Genomic DNA, 18,565 nt, shown 5'->3' on the forward strand with positions numbered 1-18,565 from the left:
CTTCAGCAACCCCCACTCTGATCAGTCAGCAGCCATCGACAGTGAGCCAAGACCCTCCACCGGCAAAAAGATTACTACTCGCTGAAAGTTTAGATGATGGTTTGCATTTTTCAGCAATAAAGTATTTTTACTTTTTTAAAGATTTTATTTATTTGTCAGAGAGAGAGGGAAAGCACAAGCAGGGAGAGCAGCAGCAGAAGGAGAAGCGGGCTCCCCGCTGAGTAAGAAGCCCGATACGGGGCTCGATCCCAGGACCCTGGGGTCATGACCTGAGCCAAAGGCACACGCTTACCGACTGAGCCACCCAGGCACCCCTAGCAATAAAGTATTTTTAAATTAAGGTATGTACATCGCTTTTTTAGACATAATGGTATTTCACACTCAGTAGACTATAGGATAGTGTAAACGTGACTTTTAGATGTACTGGGAAACCATTCATTTGGGAAAAATTCATTGGATTGCTTCGCTGCGATACTTGCTTTATTTCAGGGGCGCGGTGGTCTGGAACCGAAACCACAGTAGCTCCGAGGCCCGCCTGTAAGCTCCAGCTGGCTGATCCAGCCCAAACCCTGCTTTACTCCACTCTGATAGCAGAGCGGAGGACCACCGCATCCTTTCTCGAAGGTTGGAGCATCACAGAGCAGGGGACAGAGATGGGAACGGTGTTATTCAGAGCAGCTGAATTCGGCTGCGCGGCTTCACTGGCTTGGTCACCCCCTGACTTTTTCACTGCCACGGCCAGGCTGGCCCAGGACCACAGCTCAGCAGCGAAGGGTCCTACCCGGCTCTGCGCTGGGGAGCTAATGGAGCTTACGTGGTTTTTCTTTTTTGCCTGGGAACACGCAGCAGGTGGCCCTCTCCAAACTCCCCAGAAATAACCCCCTCTGTCTCCCAGCTAGCTGTACTGGAGACCTCTGCTTTGCACACTTCTGCCAGTTTCACTCATTTCCCCCAAGGGGGGGACCAAGGATATGCAGAGCCAGCAGACAGGCTCTGTGGTCCCCATGGCATGTTTTATTCTTCTCTCCCTATGCGACATGCCAAGAGCCTGTGAGGAAGCCTCACAGCCCAGAGGAATGAGATGAAGTGGATGCTGGGACAAAAACAGAGCCCTCCAACGAGCTCAAGAGCAAAGCCACTTTGTAGGTGACACGTGCCTCGTTAAGATTAGACACCCAGGCCCACCTACCTTGTGACAACGGTGTTCTGGTCAATCCTTGCTTTGAGGTCTTCATTCTGCTGCTGGAGAACTTGGATCTTTTCTTCTAGGACAATGTTCTTTTCCGCCTACAAAGGACGCAGGGTTAAGAGGTTCTCAGCAAGGCCATGACAAAGGTAGAAGACCAGAGCCCTTGGCTTCTGGGCTTTGAGGATCATCAAGAAGAGTGCTTTGCGGGGCACCTGGGTGGCTCAGTGGGTTCGGCGTCCAGTTCTCGATTTTGGCTCAGGTCATGATCGCAGGATCCTGAGAGGGAGGCCTGTGTCAGGCTCCACACGCTCATTGCAGAGTCTGCCTGCACCTCCCCTTCTGCCCCTCCCCTGCTCACACAGTCTCACTCTTTCTCTCAAATAAATAAATAAAATCTTAAAACAAAACAGTGCTTTGCAAACTGCAGTTTGCAATGCATTAGTGGGTTGTAAAATCAAGTTAGAGAGATGTAGGTAGCATTTCTTTTTTAAACAAAATAAAACAGAACAGAAAATACCAGAGTGCACTGTATATAGTAAAAGTATATTGTTATTCATATTTTAGATATAAATGTTTTTTACATATATTAGATGTGTGTGTGTGTATATATATACATCAGGTTCCTGTGTAGAATACTTTTTTTTTTAAAGATTTTGTTTATTTATTTGAGAGAGAGAGGGAGAGAAAGAGAGAACATAAGCCGGGGGAGGGGCAGAGGCAGAGGGAGAAGCAGGCTTGATCAAGACTTGATCCCAGGACCCCGGGATCACGACCTGAGTGAAGGCAGACACTTAACCAACTCAGCCACCCAGGCGCCCCACGAATACGTTTCTTACAGTGTGTGTCCCTGCAGTCAGAGATAAGCTGTCAGAGATTAGGGAACACCACAAGGACCTAGTTTGGCTGATGGGTCCCTTGGTTCTTCCTGATGGTCAGCTGCACTGCATCGGCATTCCCCGCCCTGGTGTGCATGCACAATATGACATTCTGAATTAACGGAGGGATAGAAATCGAAGTAACGTGGACACATTTTTTTTTTCCTTCTGAGGGTATGGGCAGCCAGGAACCCGAAGCCTGAGACGGGCTTGGTACATGATCCGAAAATAACATTTTCCATGGTTGTTATTCCCCCACAATTTATGCCTTTTCCTCTGTCCGTGTGTCCCGTAGGGCCTCGCAGAAGTACAGTTCCATTCTAAGATAAATTCAGAAATAAATTATTTTTTGAAGAGAAAATGGCAAATGCACTGTCGGGTTGTTCATCTTTGAGGAAGACTGTCGCCCTTCCATGACCAGGACGAGGAGTCAGAGCCAAAGGGCTGAGCTCTGTCCCACACACTTCCCTACAGCCTTCATCTTTGCTCCCAGGAAATGGGAAGTGATTACATCTGTTCTTTCTTTATGCCAAAGGTTTCTGGAAGGAGAAGTCATGCATGGCTGCAGAATGCCTGGAACATGGCTAAAAACAGCCCAATAAACCCTAACGTTTGTGGGTGACCAGACAACTGAATGCAGATGGCCCAGCCGGGAGGAGGAGGGGTGTCAGTCCCTATGTGGGCTGGGCTGCATGGCAGGGCTCTGACCTTGTCGGGAGGCGCCCTATGGTCACCACGGCCCAGGATGCTGCTTACCAACAGTCACACTGCAGTCTGCCCCCATCCTACCTGATGAGCACCTGCAGTGTGAGACGTCCGCAGGGAGCGGAGGTGCCGGATAAAGAGAGGACATGACAACCGAACACGACAGGTGTGTCTAGACTGGCTCTGGCTTGGGAAAACCAGCTTCAAGGGATATTTCAGACACAGGCAGGGAACTTTACAAGGTAGATGAGATGATCAGTTACTGAGATGGCAAGTTAAAGAGCCACTGGCTGGAAGAAAGCGGGACACAAAGGTCTCTGTGTGTGGGGCATGTCCACGGTACCGAGGAAAAGCTCTGGGAAGTGCTAACAGCACTTGGAAATATCTTCTAATTTTCTTGTTTTTGTTTATCTTATAATTTCTTACAATGCATGTCTTTTCTTTTTATAGCATCAACGTTTATTTTAAATATAACAGTAAAAAAGCACGAAAGTCTATCTGAGACCCTTACGTCAGCCTCCCCATCAAGATGGTGTCTCCTTGGAAGCACACTGCTCTGCTACCAACTTAGGACGACTGTCTCCAGCTCTAGCCCTTGCACGACCCTTGTGCCTGCAGGGGAGGGGAGTGAGCTCGGCAGTGCTCTGTTTCCCCAAAGGGCACCTTTGCTAGTTCTGGGGAAGCCGGGTTGAAGGGGAGGCGGAAGGTTATGAGAGCAGGCACCGCGAGCCCTGGGCCTGGAGTCCCATCCACTAATCAGTGGGCTCTGGGTAAGCTACGCTCTCTGCCTAGGCCTCCATCTGCACCTGAATCTATGAAAGGAGCCTCTGACCGGTACCTGCTCGGGTGGATTGCTGTCGGGGGTTAAAGAACAAACAAAGTGCTTTGCGAAGTGCCTGGCACACACCTCAGTGATGCTCCAAGGATGCTGGCTCACCACCCATCCCCCACAGGGAGGGGGGAGGAAGCAGTAGTCCCCCAGGGGAGGAGTGACGGATGGGGGATGGAGGCAGGCAGTCAGGAGGGCTCGCCCACCACCTCAGATTCCTTATCAGAATTCCTGGCTCCCTAAGAAAGGTCTCAAGACTCAGCTATGGCATTTCCTGCTCAGGTGTAAGCAATGGACAGGGAAGGGCTCACCCTCCGGATGCAGTGAATGAAGATGTCCGTGATGACAATAACGTGTATCATTCAGGTTACTGGGGCTCTCCCAATGAAGCAGGCCGACTCACCAGTTTTTCCAGCTCAATAATCTTCTTTTCCTGCTGGTGTATTTGCTGATTCTTCATCTCTAACACCTGCTTCAGACTCTTCATGTCTTCTTCCAAGTGCTGATAGGGGGCCAATGCAATCTACAATAGCGGAGATTAAGAGCTATTTACCAGGGGCCCCAGCAAAAGCCCGGTATTCGCCAGCGCCGTGAATTCAACTAAATCTAGCCTTCTGTACCAAGCTTCCCCAGAGCTCCTGGAGCTCGTGTGAGCCCACTCACAGCCTTCCCTGATAAAAGTGCTCATGGATTTCCCACGGGAAATGCTACGAGAAATCCAGCTCCCTGGGGAACAAGGGAGGTAAAGCCACTATCCACTGAAAACTCTGGAGGCTAGGATAGCTGGAAGCTACCAGCCCATCCCCAAAAGGGAGCTCATGGGGTAAAAAGAGTAAATTCAAAACTGGCTTTGAACATTGACCCAGACTGCTTGATTCAACAGACAAGTTGGGATTTACAGGTCTCCCCTGTGCCCATGCAGAGTTGGGGTGGGGGGCATCCTTGCATGGGAAATGAGCAAAGTGGTTTAAAAAGCACACAGAAGGCACTTTAGAAAAAGAAATGCTACAGTAAGGTTGCCAGACGTAACAACAAGAACAACAAAATATAGGACATTGAGTTAAGAATTCCACACAAACCACCTTCTAAGTATATGTATTACATGGGATATACTTATACTAAAAAATTCACTTATTTAGAATTCAGATTGAACTGGGTGTCCTGTATTTTATCTGGCGACCCTCTATCAGTGGGAAGGAATTTTGCCTGCTTTTCTGGAAAACACTGCCCTCACCCTACAAAGGCAGACACGAGGGGTCCCTCCCATGCCGGGCTAACCGAAGCTGGGGGAGAACGGAGTGGAAGGGCAGGTCCTGGCCGGGGTGGAGAGCTCAGCGACAGTGGCTGGTGGGGGGGCAGTGGGCCACTGGCAAGGATAACATGTCGCTGGAGAAACCCACAGCTGTCTTGTGTGTCAGGAGGGAGGTGCTGACAGGGACATGTCCTGGCTAGCCGTCACTGTGGCAGCGGATCCACACAGAGGTCCTGAGGTACCCCTGAGGTGACTCCCGGGGTGTGGTCCCACCGGGGCCGCAAGGCCTGGGGAGCAGGACTACCTCCAGCTGCTCTTCGGTGTTCTTCCGCAGAGCCTCCTCAAAGCGTCTGGCTCGGTCCCGCAGACACTGGCTCTGGAAGGTCAGCGTGTCCACCTGGTCCTGCAAAGAATGACAGGAAGCCCAGCTCACTCCACTGCACACACGACTTTAGGAAGAACAATATATCCACCTCAAAGAAGAACTGTCCTCATTTATAAACCATCGAACCATCCTTGACTTCCCTCTCTGCCTGAGAGCCCTCCTCCTACCACCAAACACACTAATTTTGGGGCCAAGGATCAAGTCCTGCCAATTCCACCTGCTTAATGTCCCCAGAGTCCACGAACTCTCTTGGTCCCTCTCCCTCTACCTGAAGTTTAGCCCCACGAACTCTCTTGGTCCCTCTCCCTCTACCTGAAGTTTAGCCCTGCTGCTGTTCTTTCCTGGACCTGGCTTATAACTTCTGCCTTCACGCTGGAGTCAGGGGGAGCTTCCTAAAGTGCACACCTGAACCCGTCACCCCCTCCATGTAAAACCCCACTGGCATCAAGATGAAGTGCATACTTTACACAGTGTTGACGTAGCTCCTGATCAGCCTCTCTCGTCTCTCAGCTCAGTTCTCACTGCACAACCCAACCCCCCACCCCCAACAACACCTTACATTCTGGCTCTCCCACAAGCACTGCTCCACTGACCAGCTCCCTCGCCTTCTCCGCTCACTTCTGGCCTCCCCTTGGCCTTTCCAGGCCTCAAGGCTGGACTGCATGTCCCTGGCATGAGCTGCCATGGGAGCTGAGTCTTTTCTCCCGTGTAGACCCTCTGCCCAGCTAGACCAGTGCTGCTGCTACGGAGCAGCTCTTTGTGTGCAGGCTGAGAAGATGATGGTATGTCCGAGGAGGAACCATTTCCTGCCCCTTCCCTGGCTGCCAGGGCAGGTGCAACTGCCCTCAACCTCTCTTGCAACCCCAGCAATGCCTGATCACTGCAGGCGAGTGAAGGATGCCGGGCAGTGGCTTTCTCTCGACGCTCAAGCACAGTGAGAGACGGTGCCTCGTTCGCGCAGAGTATCCCAAAGTTCTCCGCCCCATGACACCATTTCTGTGACATTAAAATGAAGGGGCTAGGGTCTCCCCAGGAACTCTTCTCCCTCACATTAAGAGCGAGGTATTGTAAATTATGTAATCCCACATAGGAACATTGTCATGTAGAAGTGCTGGCTTGCCTGCTTTCTCCGTCTCGCCAGACGACCCCGGTTTGCAAACCAACTTTGGCAGGTTCCTTTTCCTCTTTTTTTTTTTTTTTTTTTGTTTGTTTCCAGTTACTTCCAATTTCATTTTTAAGGAAAAAAATAAAAAAACAAAAGCCCCCACAGTGCCCTTAAATGCAAGTGCTGGTGCATTAGGGCGATAGAGTTGGCACGCACAGGAGCTGGGGGATGTAAATCCCAGCCCAGGGCGACCCCGGCCGGGGTCTAGCACAGTCGCTGTGCGGTGCAGTCTCCTTGTAGAATGTGACTACATGGCGCCTACGCCAAACTCGTCCTCGCTGTCAGAGAAGGCATTTCTTTCAAGTCTCTCCTCCTCCATTGAAAAGCAAAACAATGAAAGATACATCAGGCAAATACCACCTGGGATGGATCTAAAATGTCAAACTGTGTTTTTTCTGCCTTATTCACCATTACTCGAAACAGATCCATAGGCACAACCGTGCCACAGCAATCAGACAGAACAGACTGTTTTTCAACTTGGGTTGGCTCATTTGAGTCAAGCTGAGAGGCAGAAAAGCCCAGCTGGTGATCCGGCACAGCATGGGCCACTCAGGGATTAGCCAATGGTGTGACAAAAATGGTAGTAAGTGTTAACAGTGCTTGAAACTATTATCATAGCCACAGCCACTACTTATTAGCATCTACCATGAGCCAACCTAGTGCTATGCCCTTTACATCCATTATTTCCCTTAATCTGCTCACACCTTGAGAAAGGTATTGTCATCACCCCCATTTTACAGATGAATAAAGTAAGGTTTACAGAGCTTATGTAACTGTCCATGATTTCAGAGCTAGTAAGGGGAGGTACACTGGGGATTTAAACTTAAAGCTCACATCTCTCTTTTGTCCCCAGACCTGTTTCTCTAGCCACCCAGTAGCGCAGAAAGTTCAGCTTAAGCAATTCCATCCCCTTTGTACCAAATAATCTCCAGCCCCAGTGAATTCTGCCCATGGAGAGTTACAACTAAACTATGTACAATTCATGTCAGTTTAATGTTAGTGGCAGAGTGAAGACTCACATATGAAACAAAACTCTCACTTGTTTTGGTTTTGGACCAGAAGGGGTTTTTGTTACATCACGGTATGGGCCTGGTTTGTGTTCCTGAGGGGGAGTGCATCTGATGGTGTGGGATGTGGGGCACTCGAGGGCAGTTTGGGGTTAATGTGCTGAGGCTAAGCCATGTGAGGACTGCACAAGCATTCCGCAGGGCCATCGTCGGACTGATGGATCTGGGGCGGGAGGGAGGGGGCTGGCTCACAGCAGGCGGTTGCCCATTTTAAAATTTCTGAATAGTACATTCCATAGTGGTGACCCTGGCTCTCTCCACAATCCTGGGTTCTTTTCGTGGCGGGCAGGCTCTGTACAATGAACACTGCCGGGGGAAGGACACCATCAAAGAAGCAAAAATTTTGCCTCTGTATTATAGTTTTAGTCCTCACCTTCCACAGTTTTCAGATGTGAGTATTCCTAATATTTAACAAAGAATCTTGTTATGATTGAGGCAGCCTTCATCGGGAATGGAAGCAGGGCCACCGACCTCACCCTTGCTTCCCCGGCGGCTCCACCCTAGGGCTGGGGGTGGCCTGGGCCTCTAGAAGGCAGGAGGGAGATGCATGTGATTGGGGAGACCCGTCATTCTTCCCAGAGAGGTCAGAAGGAAGCCAGGCAGCTCCTTGGCCTCTGAGACCCACCTTTTCTGCAGGTTGGCAGTGGAAGGCAAAGAAGGTTCTTTTCATCTCACTCACCTCCAGGTGATTAAAGTCCCTTTTATAATTCCCAGAACATGTCCTGTGACATCTGTCTGTTACGACCCCTTTCTTCCCCCTGCCTAGAATGTTCTCCTCCCCAAGTCCTCCCTCTCCTTCAGACACAGCTCAGGTACCCCTCTGACCATGGCAAGTGGGGAGCAGTGTCTCGGAACTGCTGTGTGCTCACTAATGGTATTCACTGGATGTAAGTACGTGTTACCTTTTGTGTTGTCTGTCACTGTTTAGGTCACAGCTGTCTGAGCGGACAGTAACTTCCCAAAGGGCAGGGAGCATGTCCCACTTACCTCTATATCCCAGTGCTTAGTACAGGAACCAGTACACAGTAGGTGCTGGATAAACATCTGCAAACAGGCATAACAATGCTGCCATTATTTTGATATCAGAGTTAAGAGAATGAATATTAACCTGTAATGACAGCCGCAGCTTTTCAAAATTTTCTTCCAATTCTTTCTTTTCAAGCTCATGGGTAGACATCAATTCTGGAGAGAAGAGATCAAATGGTCAAGTTAGTCTTTTGAAAGTAGGTGAATAAGGGACGCTGGTAGATAGCAGACTGAAGCCTAGAGACTCCTCCATCCTTCGAAATTATACGTAGTGCTTTTTAGAAGACAGCAAAAGAGAGAGGAAGGGAATAGGACAAAGAAGGAAAAAGAGGGAAAGAGGAAAGAAATGAGGGAGGGAAGCAGACACAACACAATCGTGGAGGGGCGCCTGGGGGGCTCAGTTGGTTAAGCATCTGACTCTTGATTTCGGCTCAGATCTCAGGGTCGTGGGATCAAGCCTCATGTTGGGCTTTGTGCTGAGTGTGGAGCCTGCTTAAAATTCTCTCAACCTCTGCTCCTTCCCCACTCCCTCTCTCTAAAAAAGTAAATTAAAAAAAAAAACAACCCACAATCGTGCTTGGGAGCACATGCGCACACACACGCACACACACACTCGGTCTGACAACCTGCTCTACCACCACTCTGGCCTGGTTGGAGACTCCACAATACTCAGCGATTCTCCAAGTTTTCCTCATGGTCGAACAGCTGGGTAATCAATGTTAAATCACTCTCCTTTCCACCACGAAGCAGCAATCTGGGGCTGAAGAAGGGGGCCTTCCAAGGACAGTGTTGCTGTGAGCAGCCATCCTGTCAGCTTGGGCTTGCTGGGGAATGGATGTGTGAAGGGGGCCAGGGCTGTGTCTGCAAGGATACATTGGTGGCCTCTGGGCCACACTTTGGAAACCACAGATCTCAAGATTTGCTTGATCAAAGAGATGATATTAAGACACTCAGACAGAAAGAAGGATTAATTGGACTGGTTCCTCTTAGAGAGTCTGGAACAATTCTATTCTGTGAAAAGTGTCATTCCAGTAATAATTTGCAAGTTAGGCAGAAAGAGATGTCATGTAAGAGTTATTAGTGAATGGATTCTATTTTCCTCCAGATGGAAAGAGTCTTATTAGCTGGGTGAAGCGCATCTCATTCTGGCTACACAAGCAATTTGTTTTCATGTTATAACTGCAGGGAGGAAAGGTCCCATTAATCAGCCAGGATCGCATGCTTAGAACAGGAGACCACTGGAGGCCAGCAATTATCATTCTGGCTGGCATGAGCTGCAATTAGGAAAGACTTTGTGGTTTCCACTGACCCAAATCTTTCAAGTAATGACAGTGAAAGTCTCTAAGAAATCCAGTTGTTTATAGATGAAATTTACATTTGGGGAAAAAAAAAGTTTGTGCTGATTTCATTGATATAAAGCTATGTAGGCTTCTGGTCTACCTGGCTCTGTCTACATGATTAGTTTTAATAGTCATGGAAAGCATCGCCCTGACCATAGTAATAACTTTTTTACCTAACATTAAATACACCTACATTGCCATAACATTCATATATAATTCAAATGCCTTGGATGTGGTATCTAAGTGAGATTCATTCATCAGAAAAATCTACCTGGTCTATTTTTATGAAAATGCAGAAGCAAAAGGCAACACCATGGCTCATTGCACTATTTCCATTCATATTCCCTTTCCAGAGACCATTTTCCTACAGTGCAGTGATGGATTTTAGAATACTTGCAGATGATCCCCAAAACCCAAGATAAAAGTTAGTACCTATTCTGGAGATGGTATAAACCATCGCAAGTATCTATATACCCATAATGAATTTCATTATTTTAAGGTCATGACACTCTGTCCCATGCTTAATACTGTGCTCTAAGACAGTGGTTCTCAAATTTTGCTGCATGTTAGAATCACCTGGAGAGCTTTAAAAAAATCCTGATGCCTAGGCTGCACCCCAAAGCAATTAAATTAGAATCTCTGCAGTGGGATCTACACATAAGTATTAAAAAAAAAAAAAAAATCCCCAGGTGGTTCTAATGTGCAGCCAAGGGTGGTAATTAGTACTCTAAGTGGGAGACATGCTCTCAGGACACAGGTAATACATTTAAGTAGTTCTCAGGGAAGTACTCTTCCTTGACTCCAGCTTGGACTTCTTCATGTACTAATAAGTCCCAGAGGTGGCGGGGCTGGTGCTTGAGGGAAGCAAAACATGAGTATTGGTCGTTGCACAGCAGACTTTGTTGTTTACAAAGAACATTTTTTAAATAATTTTAAAGAAATCTGATGTTGGGGCGCCTGGGTGGCACAGCAGGTTAAAGCATCCGACTCTTGATTTTGTAGCTCAGGTCGTGATCTCAGAGTTGTGACATAAAACCCTACGTCGGGCTCTGTGCTCAGCATGGAGTCTGCTTGAGATTCTCTCTCCCTCTCCCTCTGTCCCCCCCTCTCATGGTCTCTCTCTAAAATAAATAAATGCATCTTAAAAAAAAAAAAACTCTGATGTTAACTTCCAAATTCTTAAAATTCGTTAATCTATTTATTAAATTCTATTGCTTTTAATATGCTTTAACAACCAGTTAGCTAGGGAGAAAAGTGAGGTAGGGAGAGAAATTGAAAAATAAATCATATATACTAACGGAAATGCATGTCAAAAGTGTAAAAAAGCTTCAAAGTAAAAATCTTAGTGGTACCTGGTAAATGTTGTTACTGTTGTCATGACTCACAGAAAACCTCCATGTATTGAAAGATAATTCAAAGTTACAAAAAAATGTAAAAAGAAAGATTTGGAGCTCTGCTGAGCCCACGGGGAATGTGGTGTCTGAGTAGGCGATGTGGAGACCCAGATCCAGTTAGACGCTGCTGTGGCCCTGAACGCACCACAAATGTGGGGAAAGTGCACCTACCTTGGGGTCACCATTTTGTTTTAAAAGGTGACACGACAAGGTAAAGCCCAGGATTTCTAGGTCTACTTTGGAAGAGTGGTTCTCCAGCTTTGAGACCTCTCAGAATGACCTCAGGAACTCTGAACAATTATGATGTGCAGAACGTCCCCCACAGCAGCTACATGAGATCCCCGGGTGGGACCTGGGCAGGTGTCCGTCCCCCGGCACAGCTCCCCCCAGGGTTCTCATATCCAGGCAAGTTTGAAGGTAAATGTTTCTGAGGAAAAATGTAGTTACCTGGATGGATCTTGGATCTCTTATCTCTTCTTTCCATAGAAAGCAACACAAAAGACACACCAGGACAGAGAGGAGGGGAAAACGGAAAGAGGAGCAAGAGAGGAAGGGCGGCAGGTTTGGCTCGCATGGCCCACCCCGAATGGCCGAATGGCCGCACACGTCAGGGCTGGTAGCTACCTTGGACTTTGTGGTGATGGTCATCCTGCAGGATCGCGATGGCTACCGTGTGGTTATTTTCCATCTCTAGGAGAGCAGCCTCATGGCTGGCTGTGAGATCTTCTACCTGAAGGAGGCCACAGCTATGGTTACACACAGAGATGGGGGAATGGGTGGCAGGAGTGTCCTCGCTGCTTGGAGAACACAGGTGGAATTCAACCAGTAGAAATGCCTGTGGCCAAAACGTCAAGGACAAGCCATTCTGCTGAGAGGACGGCCGTCTTGGCCTTGCGCCAAGGCCGGGGAGCCAGGATCTGGCGATGCTGTGGCAGCCCCTGAGTCAGGAGGAGGTCACGGGGAAGTCACCACCTCAGCCCAGCTGTCCGTAGGATGCTGACAGCTCCTGGTGGGGGACAGCTGCCTGAGCCACCTCCTCACTGCCCAGGGCCTGGTTTCCGGCCCATCCCCTTCCCACTCCCATTCCTTCTGCACCAGTCACTGAGACAATGGTGGACGAGGAAAAGAAGAGGGCCCTCTACTGGATGGTCGGCTCTCTGTTGCCCCGTGGCAGGTGGGAGCATTAGTACACAAGACAAACGGAGGGAACTAACCTTTATTAAGCCACCTGCTATTGGTTCCTGCACTTAACTCTCACAGCAACATCACGAAGTGGGTATTTTTATGCCCATTTTACAGACAAGGAGACCGAGGCTTAGAAGGGTTTGAAATGTTTTGCCAAGGACTCGTAAATGGCAGAGCTGGTAGTCGGCTTAGGCCTGTCTGACTCCACCGGTGAAACTCTCTCAAACACACCGTTGTTGCCTGCCCCAGCGAGACCACAACCTATGTCTCAAGATGCTCTCCCCAGCGCCAGGACAGGCCGGCAGATCTGTGTGCGCTCAGCACATCTGCTTCACCATAACCTTGACCTCCAGGTTGCAATTTGGACTCCCCCCCGCCCCCGGCAACGTGGAGCTACTCCCGTTCCTCTGGCTGAAGGCACATTTCCAGAATGTAATCACAGGTAGTGCGGCTGGTCCAGGATTTTTATTTCCACCCTTCCTGATCTCTGCAAACCACCCCACCACCCAATATGTTTACTGTTTTTGTTATTGTTGTGGCTGCTGCTTTAACCTTGAATGGATGACTTTTAGGAGTAATTTCAAAACACCACCTCTCCCCATGGTAGCAAACCAGAATAGTGTTTTTCCAAATTCTTTGTCAGTGAACCATTGTTAAAAAATACCACCATACTTTGCGTTGACCACGGGCCCACTCACACGCAAAACCGAAGTTCCTTAAGACAACCCTTTCCCTTCTTCCTTGAAATAACCTGGTTTTAAAATTTCTATCTTACTTTGTTTTTCAAAATGCCAGTTGCAAACCGCTAAATTTATTTCACGACCTACTAGTGTATCAAAACCTGGCATTTGAGAAACACTGAACCAAGAAATGGGCCCAGAGCCTGAAGCTCTTTGATGGACCAGGTAAGAACACACTGCTTCTAGCAGGTAATATTCAGCCATCTCTTAGAGTCCCTCCTTTTTCTGGGGATAATTCACAGGCTGACCTTTGATTTGAAGGGAGGAAGGGCTCTCCACAAGAAAGGAAGCCCACTTGCGAAGTGGATGCATCTGAGTATTTTTTATTTTAAAATGGGATGGATTCCCATTCTGGATAGTGTAATTGTGTAGGATAATTTGTCTGACTCCTCTCTCCTATGGAAAGTGAGAACTTCATCCATTAAAAAAGAAATATTTCTGGCAAAACCAACAATGAACTCCACCGTGTTAGGAAAGCTGCATGATAAAATGCAAACGGACATGGTATGCAATGATTCACTTTTATTTACTGGTCATTCTTGATTAAACAATATTTTACTTAAGGCCCAGAGCTATGAATGCGCTCAGCAGAAAGGCTGATTACCACAGCATTTAACTGTCCAAATCCTGTTTATATGAGGTTTTTATGGCATCTTTGTCCAGAGTCTTTTAGTCTCTTGGAAAAATAAATCACTGACTTAAAAGAATGGAAATATCTTTCTTTCTGCTTTATTACTGATGTCAGCTAAGCCCATAGCACCACTGTAGAAACAAGTACCCACACATTATTTGGACTTACATTACCCAGTTCAGAATAAAGAAAAACCTTTCATGAGACTTTGGTATGATTCTAATTTATTGGGTTTTTATACAAATTGCCATGGGTAGTTTCAGGAAAGACAGATGAATGGAAGGGCTAGGTTCCAGAAAAGTCCCGCATGTCTCTGGAGCTGGACTTGCCCTGATTGGCAATGCTACACTATGTTTGTGGCTAAACATACGCCCTTCTGGTTTGTTGGAAGGCAGGTCTTTGACTTACTGGTGATAACATACCGCCCCCAATACATTCAGGGTGATGTAAGGGCATGATCTCTCTGTTATGGGCTCTCAGAGGTGCTTTTATGAATTGTAATACTAAGTCCCTAACTCTGAAAGGCCATATGCAAAGAGTGGAATGCCCAATACATTTCGAAGGAAACCAGAGAGAGTCAATGAGCCAAAATTTGGGCACAATAATCCTTACTCTTCAGTAATTTAGTAATTTCAGTAATTTCTATACATCTTTATGGTTTTTAAAGAATACGAGGAAAGGGCTGTCCACTCTTGGCATCCTCTCTGTTGTCATGGTATTAATCCCCACAACATCTGCCATGGCTCCTGGCTTATTTCTGGAGCACGGGCTCGCACTCTGAAGCAGCCAGTAAGGGCTCTCAGCCTAAGAAGACTGGAAACTTTCTGAAGAGGGGATTCAGACAAGGTGAACAAAGGGAAACACAAGGTCATCTTGTGCACAGATCACCCAGAGACAAAAGGAACTAAACTATATCAGGCTGAATTACAGCAGAGCAAAGGCTTGGAAAAACCACCCTCAGAGGGGTAAGAATACAGCTGTGGGGCCTGCCTCACATAGCCATTTGCAAAATACAGTTGTCGGAGGCTTTGGCAATTCACTTCGAGAAGACGGACCTTTAGAATGAAGAAGCCTGCGCTTTGGGTCGTCTCGGTTTCACTCATTAAACCCAAAACAGATTAAACTCCCATTTGCCACCACCCCAGACTCTGTATTCATATGTGATCAGACAGAGGGAGCCGGCCCATGTTTACTCTCCCCAGGGCTCTCTCCACGTTCCTTTCCAGATAACGATGAGACCCTCCTTGCCTTCCGTCCTTGGTACAGCATCCTGGGCTCTGACTCCGCCAGCTGTGCCACAGCGCCCGGGCCGCGCCTCTGCCCCCTCTCCAGCCCAGCGCGTGGGCAGCTGTGCACGGAAGGCCCTATCTTCCCTGGGCCGCCTCCCCTCAGCGTGAGGGGGCTCTGGTCCTGCAAGACACTGGGCCCCCGGGGACCTCATTCTGTTTGGTTAGGGAGAGTGTAGTTGCAGCTGCACACTTGCCGCGCACGACCAAAGAGACCTAATGCAAGATGATGGACAAAGTGGCCTCTGATTACCCGTGGGGATGCTGAGCCTGCCAGCTAGTCTAAAAGGATGATTGCTCCAGGAAAGGGGAGAAAGTATGTCCTGGATGTGAGACAAGGCCGGTGGAAACTCCAAAGGACGAGCACGGCCGCTCTTCAACAAAGGCTCCCCTCAGACTTTATTGAGCAGAATCCATAATGCATCTAGGAACCAGTGGCCCCCGGAAGAGAGTGACTTCAGGGCCAGGTCAGGGAGTAAGACAAACTACCAAAGGGTCTGGGAGCAATGGGGTCAAAGATCACACATCTAGTCACTGGATACCAGGCTCTGTGGCTAAGTATCCTTGGGGACCAGCCCCAGGCAGCCCAGAAGGGAGGACCGCAAGCTGGACAGAGAAGCAACGACGCTTGCAGCTAACGGGGAAAAGCATGGGTGTTTACAGTGAAAATCCGTTCTGTGTGCTTCGAGAAAGGGAAGCTCTGGCAATCTGGCTTCTATTAATGTGTAGCAAGCTATAGAATGAGAGCTGATTTTAATGAAACACCTTTTAGTCATACTTCTAAAATCAAAAGTCCTACCATACCTTGGAGGTCACTGAGGAAAACCAAGAGGCAAGACCATGCCCCCTGCTCGTGCCCCTAACCAGAGACTGCAGGACGGGGCGCTGCCTGTGCCAGGATACCTGCAGTGCTGGGCCCTGGGGCTTTTACGGGCCACCAAAGCCGGGCCCCCCTCAGCAATTCTGATTCAATTCATGTGGGGTGAAGACGAGGAGCGGTGTTTTGTCAGAGGTTCCCCTAAGTGATTCCCAGGTGTAGGCAGAGAGAGACAGTCTTTGCCCCTCCAGGGGGGTGAATGGCTGGATTTGTCCTACAGGAGATCCTGCAGTGAATTCAGAGGTCAGCCTGCCCTAGCAGTGAGTTCCCAAGTTGAGTTAAAGCCCCCGAAAATCCTGCGTGTCGAAACTGACGCGGCCTCCCCAGTGCCACAGCCGTGGGGCGCTGGGGCATGAGGAAAAGCCAGACTGGTTAACTTGATTTTTAAGGATTTTTAAGGAGCACAGAGATACTGCTGCCTGTGGAGTTAGCATTGACAAGTGCAATTATCCCTGGTAAGGGAGACCCACCGAGTGTGGAGATTCCCGCGTGGGTAACTCACACCACAGACCATCCAAATCTCCATGGCGGTCATGCACTTGACCAACAGGCATTTATTCTGTCTGCAAATTGGGATGCTGGACTGAGGTGCGTTTCATCTTCCTCGCCACTGCCTGCATGCTCTCTGCTGGAGAAGGGGAGGGTCAGGAGAGCCGCAGAGCAATTCATAGATTTAAATCACCATCCTCCACCCCCGCCCCCAAACCAGTGGGTTTCCATAGGTAAGGCTTACCCACATACAAAGTCTTCAGAAGCTATTTCCATCATAAAGCTTTCCCCTTTCCTTATAGCTGGAAGTAATCTAAATTCCTAAACATGTCCTCTGTACTTCTCACCCAGTATTACAGTTTCTTGGGTGCTTGTCTCAGAACTTTCCCCGATCTCTAACCTGGGGCTATGACACAAGCACGTCCACACATTGTATATCTTGGTATCTCTCCCAGTCACCTGCCATAATGCCTTGCGTGCAGTGGCATTCGTTAAATATTCTTTGCACGGATGAATGTATAAATGAATCACTAGCTATTAGGAAGGACTGAGAAAAACAGAACTCAGAGCCTTCCTAAGACAGAGCACTTCTTAAATATACATGGGTGGCTTATGTAACTCCTTCTCAAGGGGAAAGGTTGGGGGCCTTCTTTCTTTCCAATCCCTCCCAGTATAAAATCTCTTCCGGGCTGCTGTGTCCCAGCTCAGAGGCCAGGCGAGAGCACATCTCCCAGCGTGTTGCCTGCCCCGGCGAAGCTCCGTGAGGCCCCCCCGCTGGCTTTGCACCAGTGAACGGGCTCTGCTCAGCTGTGGCTTCAGCTCTGTGGTTCCCATACACTGCACCCTGACAGGAGCTTTTGCTCGGAGGGCTCCCTCAAAGCACCTTCTCCTGCCAGTGACCACCTCCCTGCCTCTTGGCATCTTCTCAACCAACCCGGAACTTCAGATCAGAAATCTTTTAATGAATGCAGCGGGAAACATGTTCTGTGTAAAGCTGGGAGTGAACAGTCCAGGGATACAGAGGCACAGAACAAGTTGGTCTCTGCACGCATTTGAGATGTATTGAGGGGCCAGGAAATCGGGAAGGTTGTGGAGAGCAACAGGTGCAAATATCTACTCATGAGAGCTCTGCTCTGCAAGCTTAGGAGGCAAGATGCTGGGGCTCAGTTTCTAATCTTAGCAGCAGCAGGTAACTCTAGCTGCCAGCTATTCTGTTTCCTGGTCTCGGGATCTAAAGCACCTCAAGCAAGCAGGTGTGTCTGGTTTCCACAGGCCTCTAGAAAAGGAGAATGCTAACCCGAGAAGCCGAATAAAGGGCTGTCCAATGGGAGATTTTAAATGACAAAAATAGTACTTATTATTACTCTGAAATGACTCTTGTGCCTCCTGCATTCCCAAGCCTCCAGGGACTGCCCTTCAGGATATTTATTTGGAAGCTGTCCGAGAAGAGCAGCCCAAATACTCATGCTAATGAAGGGCCACTCAGCGTGCACCTGAGATTTAAAGAGCACTCTTCACAAATGCCAGTTTACTTTAGGGATGTGAAATAACACACATGTTAGAAGGCGGGCATCAGGGCATCAGAGCCCTGGGGGCCTGGAAGGAAGAGCAGAGACAGGAGCCCGAGCTAGGTCTCACGGAAGCGCAGCTGACCCTCTGTCTCGCTGCACAAGCCACAGTCCCGGAGGGGAGCCGGCTTGGGGGAGCGGCACGACCCTGGGAATCCTCCTCAGTGGCTCCAGGGAGCACTACCCTCTCTACGAAGACTGCCGGGCTGAGGTTAACTGGAGGAATTCGTTCCTTCATTCAGCAGATGCATGCCGAGGGCAGGCACGGTGGTCAGGCACCAGACATCTGGCGCGGGTAGACCCGGCCGACAATTCAAACTTCGCATTGGACCGCATACTGGGTTCCTCCCCGGCTTTTCCAGGTCCCGCCCTGTGAGTTCTGGCAGATTATTTAACCCCTGGGAGTCGGTCTTCTCACCCGTAAGATGGGGGCGATAACGGAACCCAAGTCGCAGGGCTGTTGCGAGGATGGACGATTAGTATAGGTAGAGAGTTAAGAGCAGTCCCTGGTGCATTACAAGTGCTAGGTGCGTTTGCTTGTGATTACCACCGCCCTCCAAGG

The 18,565-nt window shown here is 48.8% G+C and overlaps 1 protein-coding gene across 8 annotated transcripts in view; it reads right to left on the minus strand.

Annotated features, from left to right (window-relative positions):
* The window catches only part of MTUS2 (microtubule associated scaffold protein 2), a 594,294-nt gene that overhangs the window by 6,445 nt on the left and 569,284 nt on the right, over positions 1 to 18,565 (minus strand). For all 8 annotated transcript variants that reach the window (XM_027590976.2, XM_027590979.2, XM_027590973.2 and 5 more), the window contains 5 exons: positions 11,852 to 11,957; positions 8,576 to 8,649; positions 5,155 to 5,253; positions 4,002 to 4,121; positions 1,190 to 1,287 (listed from right to left, as the gene is read on the minus strand). In XM_027590976.2, coding sequence (XP_027446777.1) covers positions 1,190 to 1,287; positions 4,002 to 4,121; positions 5,155 to 5,253; positions 8,576 to 8,649; positions 11,852 to 11,957 — 497 coding nt within the window. The remainder of the gene's footprint in view (positions 1 to 1,189; positions 1,288 to 4,001; positions 4,122 to 5,154; positions 5,254 to 8,575; positions 8,650 to 11,851; positions 11,958 to 18,565) is intronic.

The sequence above is a fragment of the Zalophus californianus genome, chromosome 3 (genome assembly GCF_009762305.2).
Source record: "Zalophus californianus isolate mZalCal1 chromosome 3, mZalCal1.pri.v2, whole genome shotgun sequence".
Taxonomy (NCBI): domain Eukaryota; kingdom Metazoa; phylum Chordata; class Mammalia; order Carnivora; family Otariidae; genus Zalophus; species Zalophus californianus.